This window comes from Doryrhamphus excisus, linkage group LG20 (genome assembly GCF_037039965.1).
Source record: "Doryrhamphus excisus strain RoL-2023G ecotype Guam linkage group LG20, RoL_Dexc_Guam_v1.1, whole genome shotgun sequence".
NCBI lineage: Eukaryota > Metazoa > Chordata > Actinopteri > Syngnathiformes > Syngnathidae > Doryrhamphus > Doryrhamphus excisus.
In genome coordinates this window covers 1,185,413-1,195,553 of record NC_136376.1, presented here as the reverse complement: position 1 = coordinate 1,195,553, position 10,141 = coordinate 1,185,413, and the positions used below count along the sequence as shown (strand labels likewise).

The 10,141-nt window shown below is 42.8% G+C and overlaps 2 protein-coding genes across 2 annotated transcripts; both read right to left on the bottom strand.

The window, feature by feature from the left end:
* Nucleotides 1–1,239: 1,239 nt before the first annotated feature.
* Nucleotides 1,240–6,261, bottom strand: scdb (stearoyl-CoA desaturase b). The gene is made up of 6 exons (XM_058059284.2): nucleotides 6,108–6,261; nucleotides 5,814–6,007; nucleotides 3,659–3,789; nucleotides 3,376–3,581; nucleotides 2,087–2,319; nucleotides 1,240–1,916 (listed from the first exon to the last, which is right to left on the bottom strand). Exons 2-6 carry the CDS (start codon nucleotides 6,001–6,003, stop codon nucleotides 1,717–1,719), a joined length of 960 nt encoding a protein of 319 aa, XP_057915267.2. The 5' UTR covers nucleotides 6,004–6,007; nucleotides 6,108–6,261; the 3' UTR covers nucleotides 1,240–1,716.
* Nucleotides 6,262–7,224: 963 nt separating this feature from the next.
* Nucleotides 7,225–10,105, bottom strand: trmt2b (tRNA methyltransferase 2B). The gene is made up of 2 exons (XM_058059279.2): nucleotides 9,110–10,105; nucleotides 7,225–9,011 (listed from the first exon to the last, which is right to left on the bottom strand). The coding sequence occupies exons 1-2, from the start codon at nucleotides 9,953–9,955 to the stop codon at nucleotides 8,406–8,408; spliced, it is 1,452 nt and encodes a 483-aa protein (XP_057915262.2). The 5' UTR covers nucleotides 9,956–10,105; the 3' UTR covers nucleotides 7,225–8,405.
* Nucleotides 10,106–10,141: the final 36 nt, after the last annotated feature.

Here is a 10,141-nt window from a genome sequence, read left to right as displayed (position 1 = left end):
GGGGTGGGTGGGGGGTGTTTTGGATTGAAGATCCACCAAAGGATGAGGAAAAAGTGGCCATTCTTCTGGATTAGGAAAAGACGATAATAATCCTCATTCAGGGCCACTTCATTAGGTACACCTGCACCCTTCCATCCAATCAAAACAAATTTGAAAAAAATAATAAACTTTCTTATCCTTACATTGTGTCAAATGTATCCTTTATATTTTATATGAATGATATATAATGTATATGTACATACTGTATACATAATGTATACATGAATATTGTATGTATGGTGGAAGTAAAACTTAAACCACAAAAATGACAAAAACAAGACACCGTGTACATTTTAACATATGTACTTATGTACTTATTAAAAGTACACGAAATTACTTCAAAGTGTATTTCCATTGTACATGCCTTGATTGAAATGACGTCAAAAATCACATTAAATATCATAAAAATGCAAATTAATGCCATATGTGGAATAAAAAATTTAATTTATCAAGGTTTTATGAGTACAGGCCTAATTACATACTTTAAATAATATACTTCGATAGTTGCTTTGATTTAAATTGTTAAAAATATAAATATGAAAATATGTTAATAAAAGAATTACTGGTATGCTATTCAAATAATCTGCATAAATGACAACAGTTCCATATTTTGCTTTCAGATTACTGTAAAATTAATGTGACCAAATTAATACCCATCACTATGACCATATTTATGAAAAAACGACTAATAAAATACCAACAATACAGTTATGGATTTCATTCGCCTTGTCGTACCCTCGCTTCTCCACCAGAGGGTGCTACTGCACATCGTCGTCATCATCACCCTCGCCCTGCGTTCATCAAGTACATCTCGTTGTCTTTGCCATCTAATCGTGTCGGAAAGCGAGAGGACAAAGTTTGTACAGGCGTGTCGAGCGGTGAAGAAATACTGGACGCACAACAGTGAGGAATGTCCAAACAATACAAGCGTGTGTTGCTATCTTGGACATGCGCGGCGCCATGACACGCACGTGCGGCTAGCACGAGCGGTTGAGATGCCAATCAACAAGCGAAGGCGGCCAGGTGCCCAAACACTAGTGTTGCATTCAAAGCCCAAACACTAATGTTGCGTTTATGTTGCGTTCATTCGAGTGCTTCTACAGCAACTAGCCTACCAGCTACAGGTTGCTAATACTCGGACATCCGTGGCCATGACAACCACGGCCACTTGGTGAAATGATGAGCAAAAGTGACTGATCATATACAAAAATGGGGTTTATTAGACGACACGTTCTGTTTTTAAACACCATCAAATATACAACCACAAAGGGGGGAGTGGGGGGGTGGGACAATATTTTATAGCATCTCATCTTGCAGTCTTTGACAAACTTATCATTCCCTGTTGGAACATTTTTATAAATAAAACGGGGGTGCCCAAACTGCAGCCCCAGTTGCCACCCCCGGCACATTCTCAAAATATGATTAAACAGGAAAAGGTCAAGAAAAAGCCAAACAGCACAAAGATGATAAACAGTAGTGATTTTACAAGGATGAGTTTGGAAAATGACGAGAAAAGGACATCAATCAAGCCTGGATGCCACCTCCATCTTGCAACGGGTTTAATATTTGCGTGGAGAAAAGCTCCACCAGCTCACAGCAGGCACAGACGCCTCATCCTCTCACCCTCATGACGCCGCCGCCGCCGCCGCCGCCGCCATCAAGCGTCCGTGCTCCACCTCAGCCACTCGTAGCGCTGCCGTCGCCCGTCCGCTGCACCCGGGCGGCTACCATCTCTTTGGACACGGTCTTGCGCTCGGAGGCCAGACCCAGGAGGCACATGAGGTCGATGAAGGCGGTGGTGGGGTTGAGCCTGCAGCCGAACTCGCTGGTGGCGTAGTCGAAGGGGAAGGTGTGGTGGAAGTTGTGGAAGCCTTCGCCTGAACGCAACAAGGAGAAGCGGACGTTAGGATTCTGCCTGGCTTGGTTCCTTGGAGACCATCTGGTCAAAAGGTCGTGGCGGATATTGACGGGGTTCATCTTCACTTCCACGGCGATGGCTTTCCTTTTCCTTGGCGCGTTCCCAGCAGGAGAGCCCGTGTTTCCTTACCTAAGGCGCTGAAGGCCACCAGAGAGTTCTCCCTGGGGTTGATGTTGCGGTCGTACGGCCTGTTGCCCCACATGTGCGCGGCGCTGTTGACCAGCCAGGTGGCGTTGAGCACCATCGTGTACCTCAGCAGGCCCGGTAGCAAGTACCCCACCAGGAGGGATTCACCCCACAGGTACCAGGGCACCAACGTGGGCATCAGGAAGCACAGGATGACCACAGAGAGCTGGTAGTGCCTTTTGGATGAAGACATACGGAAGAAGACAGGAAATGTAGCTTGTTGCTTGCTGGGGGGAGGGGTACTGTTTTGCACCCAATACATTTGACTGACTGTACCTTTAACACATGCAAAAAAACATAAAAAAATGGCAAAATCAGCAAGAATATCATGAAGAAAAAATAACTGATGTAAATATTATGGGAATAAAGTCATAATCAACAATAACAATATAAAAGTTATATTATTGGAATAAAATCATAACCTTACGAGGAAAATGTCATTTTAGTAGCAAACGTTTAAATATTAAAAAAAACAATTCCTTTTAAATTCATAATATTGTGAGGAACAAATAAATTAGATGTAATTTTAGGAAAATTAGGATGGGAAAAAATATATTATGTTACGAGAATAAAGTCACATTAAACATTTTATGGGAATAAACTCATAATATCAGGAAAAATAATGACATTTTAGCTAGTTATTTTAATATTAAGTAATATTATGGGAACCCGACCAAACAAAATAAAGTTGTAATTAAAAAAAAATTGAGGAAAAAGTACATATTACAATAAATAAAAATAAATAATACAATGACAAAGTCATAAAATGTAATTTCAGTATCATAAAGTTCTTATTTTTTAAGTCATAATATGAGAAAATTAGGAAAATATTTAGGAAAAATTATGTTGGGAAAATGTTAAGAAATTAAATTAATTAATTAAATTATAAACTTATGCTGTATATATATATATATGTATAAGGGACTCTGCAAGTCAAAATATTCAGAGAAAAATAATAACCTTATAGTCCTATGAGGAAAAATAATATTTTAGTAGCAGAGTCAAAATATGATTAAAAAAAAAGAACAAACTAAATAAAGTTCAGAAAATTAGGTTGTAATATTACGGCAATAAAGTCATAATATTACAAAAAGAAAACGTAAAGATTAAATGTTGGAAAAATGAAAACAAGGAAATGCTTCCCACCTCCAGTATATGCAGTACACCATTTATGCAGTACTAGTACTACTACATGCCAATATGACAATACATGCATCTTTCCCTGGCCTCACCGTCTCTGAACCATGACCACGTGGTCGGCCTCCAGGTCGGACAGGTCCACTTTGCGGCCCTTGGCGATGACGTCGGGATGCTTGCGTACCAGCAGCCATCCGATGTGGGCGAAGAAGAAGCCCCGCTTTGCATTGTGGGGGTCGGCGTCCGTTTCGGAGAACTTGTGATGCACGCGGTGGTCCCTGGCCCACTCGTATATGTCGTTCTGCACGTGCCCAGATGAGCGGGTACCTGTCAGAGGGTGTCGAGCACGAGGACGCTGGAATGTGGAGGACGTTTTACCTGAAAGGCCATGGAGTTGGCAAAAGCCAGGAAGACCTTTAGAGGGAGGGAAGCCCTGTAGGTCCTGTGGCTCCATAGCCTGTGTGCTCCGGCTGTTATTCCCAGGGCGCTGATGACGAAGCACGCGGCGGCTGGGGACAGAGGGGGGCATAAAAGGTAGAAATGTGTCAATAATAATAACAATAATGGACAAACACGTGTCCAGTTCCTGTTTGTGTTGGATGCATTCAGAGAAGCACGCAGGCGACCTTCGGCAGGCCAAGACGGGTCGTGTTGTGGTGCCACGCCGCCCACAATGGAATGTCTATGGGAGTGCACATTGTGCTTTGTCTCCCGACGTGAAATAATACGCAGTTCAGCATTGCAAAGACGAGGGGGGGTGGGGGGGTGGGGGGACAATGCCAGCAAGACAGCGGAGACAAAGTGGCGACTGTTGAGGAATCCGTGACATGCCTCAATAGTCTGCTACAAATTCTCATGCTTTTGTGTCGAAAATGATAAAAACACCGCGGGTGTGATGACATCCAATGATAAAAAAAATAATAATGATAAAAAATATCCATCCATTCATTCATTTTCTATGCTGCTTATCCTCACTACGGTATGCTGGAGTTTATCCCAGCTGTCTTTGAGGTGTAAAGGTGACTATAGGGGTGTTATTTTACGCCTAGAGGGCTCTAATCAGGTGAAGAAGCATATTTAGAATAAATATGATAAATTATATGCTGTATATAAATATGTATAAGGGAAATAAAATAAGAACATTTTAAAAAAATTATTAAAATAACAAAACAGCTGTAACTCAAAATATTCAGAGAAAAATAATAATAACCTTGTAATATTATGAGGAAAAATAATATTTTAGTAGCAGAGAGTTAAAATATGATCAAACAATGAACAAACAAAATAAAGTTCAGAAAATTAGATTGTAATATTATGACAATAAAGTCATAATATTACAAAAAAAAAAACTTAAAGATTAAATGTTGGAAAAATGAAAACAATTGTAAATCGATTCTTCCTGGCAGAACTACTTCATATTCTTTGGACGTTTCTTCAAGACCACATCTCCATTGGGTTGGGATCTGGGCTCTCACTCGGCCGCTCCGAACGGCGGATGTGGTTTTTCCCAAGTGTTGCATCACCCGCCTTGAACACATCCAAGCATCCTTTGATGCCACATAGCGAGCCCAACTCGCGTCGTTGGCCAAAACGGTGCCTCGCTTTTTTTCTACTGTACTGAACGGTATTGTTCCGAGGTCTCCAGCTCCCAGACAAAGAACCTACGTGTTGCTGACTCACTCTTCATGCGTTTTTATTATCGTGTCTTTTATTGAGTGCGACTGCTAAATAAGCCGCCATGGGGACAAGCGCTCCTCACCGTCTTTGCCAACAACTAAATTATGTTAAATGTTTATTTATTCATTAATAATGATGTTAAATGTTCATTTATCCATATCATTCCTATTTTATCATTATTTACATTGTTTCTGCATGTAAGACTGTAATTATCTTATATAAAAATACAGATTTTTGTTCATATTTTAGGTTTGGAACTGATCCATGAGCTCCATGTTATTCCCGAAAGGAAAAATTGCCTCAGTTTTTGTAAATTTCAGACATTTGGCAATAATCATGAAAACCGAGGTAGCGCCCAACTCCACTGGGGTCCTCGGGTTCACATATTTTCCACCATGAGAGCTTTGAGGGCTTTTTTTAAAACAAAGACATGAAAGTCCAAAGAAATTCTGTCTCTATTTTTTCTAATAATTCTGTACATCATCACCTTTGACTTTGATGAACATCATATTTCATGACAGGCTGATTCAGGAAAGCAAGACATTCCCAAAGGGTCACAATACTTTTCTTCCCAATACGTCTACTTTAGTCTCCCAAAGCTACTACAAACCCAAATAAATCCAAATTATTTGACATATTTGATGTTTTTTTTCAATGTTAAACTACTGCTTGACATATAATACATCTCCTGCACGGTGCATGGAGAGGGTGTGGCCTCAATAGCCCCACAGGAAGTACTTAGCATTGAATGCACCGATTCAACAATAAACTTTTATCCAGTTTGCACGTTTCAAAAACAAAATCCCCATGACTTTCCGTTGTGATATGCTAGTTGACATTGTGAGGGAATACTCACTCCAGGCGAGTGTGAGTGCGGAAGCAGTCGGGATGAGGAAGACTCCGTAGATCGCCCCGGCGTGCAGCAGGACCATGAGGAAGATGTTCCTCCACACCAGCCTCCTCGGAGGTTCGGGACCTATGTCTTCATAAACATCCCCCGCCGCCAGTGATTCATCCGCGAAGGTACCTGTGCTGGTGTCCGGCATTTGGCTGCACAAGTCCGGGAAACAACACACAAAAACATCAACTTCTTTGATGTGATTTAAAGTTCGATTCTATAAAGAAGAACACTGATATTAACAAAGACTACCTTGAGCCGGTTCGTGTTGCTCGCCGTGAGGAGGTCCAGTCGTGGTCCAGTTTGGAAATAAGTCGTGCCTGTGGGTGGATTCCCAGTCACCATGCAGCTGGGATGTGTCGCTCGCGAACGAAGCGGCTCGTAGAGTCGGCTCTTTGATGTGAACGAGCGTGGAACGTGATTGGTCCACGTGTGGTGACGCGCGTGTCGACACATTTGAGTATCGACAAATTTGACAAGGGTCGGTTTCATAATTCTTTTTTTTTTGTTGCCATCATTTGCATTTTAATTCATAAATGAAGCCGTATAAACAATATAATTGGTTCTCATTGTGTTTTTACATGATCGATTCATTTGACACCTATTTTGCTATGAAATTGTTGTCCTCGTTTGGGAACCGAAAGATCCGATTCTTTTTCTGAGCCGAAACAAATGACTCATTTGGCTCTTATCTATTGTGCGACTCTTTGAGTTGTGACCCTTTGAGCAACTGTGCAACCTGTTGAGTTTTTTTTTATATCAAAAAGGCATTTTTTTCCCCCCAGTACTGTTTGTTGGTTGCTGAGGTTCAATTTTAATGAATGAAAATTGGATGTACTATAGGTCATTTCAATGCAAAGGCAATGTGATCAATGTCATCATTACGTAGCGTAAGCTTACTGACAGGAAGTCAATAAGTGACATTTGCAGCACAGGGTGGCCAGATGAGTTGTACATTACGAGCCTGTCGTTTAATATGTTGCTTTTAGTGCACTTACACTGAAACAGTGCAAAAAAACACAACATAACAGTGGAGCCTCATTAAAATCAATTTCCCACAGGAAGCAATAAAAATGGGTCAAACGGTCACCATCCTAAAACCTTTAGGAACTATACAACAATAATTGAAGTAACCATCTTATGCTAGTGTACTGTTATAGATATAATACAATAAAGGGTCTTCACCTTAACACGGCTCACTTTCTCAGGGTCTTCTAGCATCTCTTCTTTCAGCGGTATTGCCGACTTTGCCATATTGTACTTAGCAGCCGCGACAGAGACGTGGATCTTTCATTTCCTCGTCCATGTTCCTGGAAGAGACTCATTGCAAGTTAGCACAAACGTTTGATTGCAGTTGTTTCTGCTATGGGTGGTCAAACCCAGCACTGTGATAGCCACTGCCAATTATGAAATCAAACCCACAGGGGGGTAGATTGCCGCAAACTTTATTTACAAAATGGCTCAAACAGCAGACGAACATTTTGCAAGAGGCTGCAAACGCAAGTAACCCCATGATGTCATAGAGCAGTGACAATAGCTTTCTGACTCCTTGGAGACATGAGACATGGCCACCGGCAGTCTGTAACCTTTAGTCCCACTCGCCTGGAGCTTTGTTTTTTTGGTTGTTTTTTTTTTTTAAACAAAAAAAACAGAAGAGGCACTTCGGTTCAACAGCCCATGGGGTTGTGTAATATTAAATTCAGTCTGACATGTACTGTGGTCAGACTGGGGCAGCCCAACTAAGGTCTGGACCTTCATCTTGGCCAAGATAGAACACAAGTCCGGGGGGGGGGGGGTGTGTCATTTACGTTAAGCACAAGCATAACAACGCCCACGAAGACATGGCCTTCAAGACATGGCATGAGGAAGAGTTTCACCGCCATCTAGTGGACAAATACGGTTACAGCAGTTGAAGGCCACCCCTCTAAAAAGAAACCAAGTTTCAAATTCAAGTTTCAAAGACATTTTAACCACATTTATGCCTCTTAAATGTGTGGGAACAGTTACGGGATGGCCCAACCCCAACCCAAATCCCTGAATCCTAACCCAGCGGGGCCGTGTACTGAAAAGTGAAAGGATACGTTTCAAAAAATAACTCAATACTCATTTTTACTGCTGTTTTTTAATTTTTAATTTTCCAACTATTTTAACTTTCTTTTTGAACATTTTTGTCCTGTAATTATGACTTTATTCCCACAACTTTTTCCACAACCTAACTTTCCATAAACTATGACTTTTTTCCATTGTTTTGTTTCTCATAATATTTCAATTCAACTTCAAAATTAACATCTTTAATTTTTCTGCTTTGTGTGACTAGGATAGTTATTTTTCTTCATAATACTACCAAATTATTCTAGTAAAATTGTTACTTTATCTTGTTAGAGTACAACTTTTTTCTCCTAATATTTTGACTTCATTCTTAAAATCACTGCTGACTTACTGTTGTTGTTTTTTTACATTTTCTTGTTAAATGTAATTTTTAGAATGCAGACTTTGGACACATGGTCCATAAAAGCACGGCCGGATGAGTTATGCTAAAAACGTGATTGGCTACCTCTCAAAAAGAATCACCAGCTCACAGTGCTGTGTGTGTGGAAACATGTCCACGGGCACCACCACGCTTGGAGAAAAAGCCTCCCCTGTGAGTTTCCGCTTGGGGTCGGCCGCACAACAAAGCTCCCTGAAGTTCCTCATCGCCTCGCCGTCTGGTTTACAGGACACGTAGACCAGACGGCGGACGGCGGCTTGGTTTCGCAAGGCCCTGATCACGCGGTGATGGAGGCCGGCGCGGGCAGGGTTCACCACCACCGTGAGACGCCCCCCTTCTTTACAGCTCAACTGGGACACAAGGCCAGGGAGGACGAGCTCTGCCTTTCCAGAGATGAACTCACAGTTGCGGAGGTTATTGAGGGCGGCGTTGTGTCTGGCGTCTTCCACGGCCTGCTCGATGAGCTCCACGCCGATCAGCCGCTCCACTTTGGGGAACGCGGTGATGCCCATGGCACCTGTCCCACAGCACACGTCGAGGAGAGTTCCTCCTTTGTCCTCAGAAATGGGGACACATAGGTCTCTTACGGTGCTGTACAACACGTGAGCGGCGGCCTGGTTCACCTGGAAGAAGGCGTCGGGGGAGATGCGGAAGCGGAAGCCCAGCACCTGTCAGTCAAACAACAGCAGTGCATGAAAGCATGATAGAAAGTACCAGATGATCACATCCATACATGACAACCCCCCCCCCAAAAAAAAAATTTTACCTCCTCATGAATGTGCGTCCAACCATACAGGAGCTGGTAAGGCGAGTCCTCATGCGTGCAGCGGGTCATGGCACTCTCTTGGAAGAAAAGCGAGTCCAGCTGACAAACTGATCCCTCACCTGTTGTGAAGAACTCCACCAACTCCGCTTTGTGGACCGCAATCTCGTCTTCTGTGAGCTCCTGCGGGTGGAAATACACAACAGCCATGGTGTGGCCTGCCGCGTTGGTCCTCACCGTGACCTCCCTCCAGTGACCCCCAGCGTGGAAGAGGAGGCAGGGCTCCAGGGGAGAGCGTCGGATGAACTCCTGGTAGCATCTCGCCACTTGCTTGTGCTTTTCTGGCATGTTGAGTAGGTGGTCTCCGTTGACGCAGACGATATTCCCATCCCGGCCTCTTCCCACGTAAAAACCAACCGTCTTTGGATTTCCATCCACGCCCTTGTTGACGGAGAAGGTGGACTTGTTGCGGTAGGCGTCCCTAACTGGGGATGGCAGGATAGGCAAGACTGGGAAGCTGATCTCTCCGGGAGGAGATTGGGAATGAAGATATCCAGATAGCTCTGCCAGGATCTTCTCCTGGTGTTTTTGCTTGAGTTCCAGCTGCTCGTCATAACTTAGCTTCCAAAGAGGGGTGACCACAGAGGCCAGCCTTTCCTCCCAGGAAACATTATCAACCAAGAGGGGCTTCTTGTGCCTTTTCCTTTTATTATAGTTTTTGACTAGTGGTGTTACCTGAACAGTAGGGGTAGTGCCTTGAGATGAAAAAGATGAAAAATGAGATGAAAAAGACAGCTTAGGCCACACAAAAATCCGCCTAACAAACACATATGACCTAAGGTAAGCCATTTTAGCTCAAAAAGCTAGCTTGGTCTCAAAAATTGGAACATACCAGCGAAGTTAAAACTAATATTGATTATGTTATTGGCAAACTATCATAAATATGGATTTCCGCCACACAAATATACATAAAACGTGTTATAAATGTCAGCTAAGGTAACAAGCAGACGGCGAATGCCGGCAAAGGGTCGCGCT

Bases quoted from the DNA above. Each gene is read 5' to 3' on its own strand.
- scdb (XM_058059284.2), bottom strand. From the start codon at position 6,003: ATGCCGGACACCAGCACAGGTACCTTCGCGGATGAATCACTGGCGGCG. The intron at 3,790-5,813 runs GTGAGTATTCCC...CTCTGTCCCCAG, and splicing joins CGCACTCACACTCGCCTGGA to CCGCCGCGTGCTTCGTCATC. The intron at 3,582-3,658 runs GTAAAACGTCCT...GGGCACGTGCAG, and splicing joins CCAACTCCATGGCCTTTCAG to AACGACATATACGAGTGGGC.
- trmt2b (XM_058059279.2), bottom strand. From the start codon at position 9,955: ATGGCTTACCTTAGGTCATATGTGTTTGTTAGGCGGATTTTTGTGTGG. The intron at 9,012-9,109 runs GTAAAATTTTTT...TTTGACTGACAG, and splicing joins GGACGCACATTCATGAGGAG to GTGCTGGGCTTCCGCTTCCG.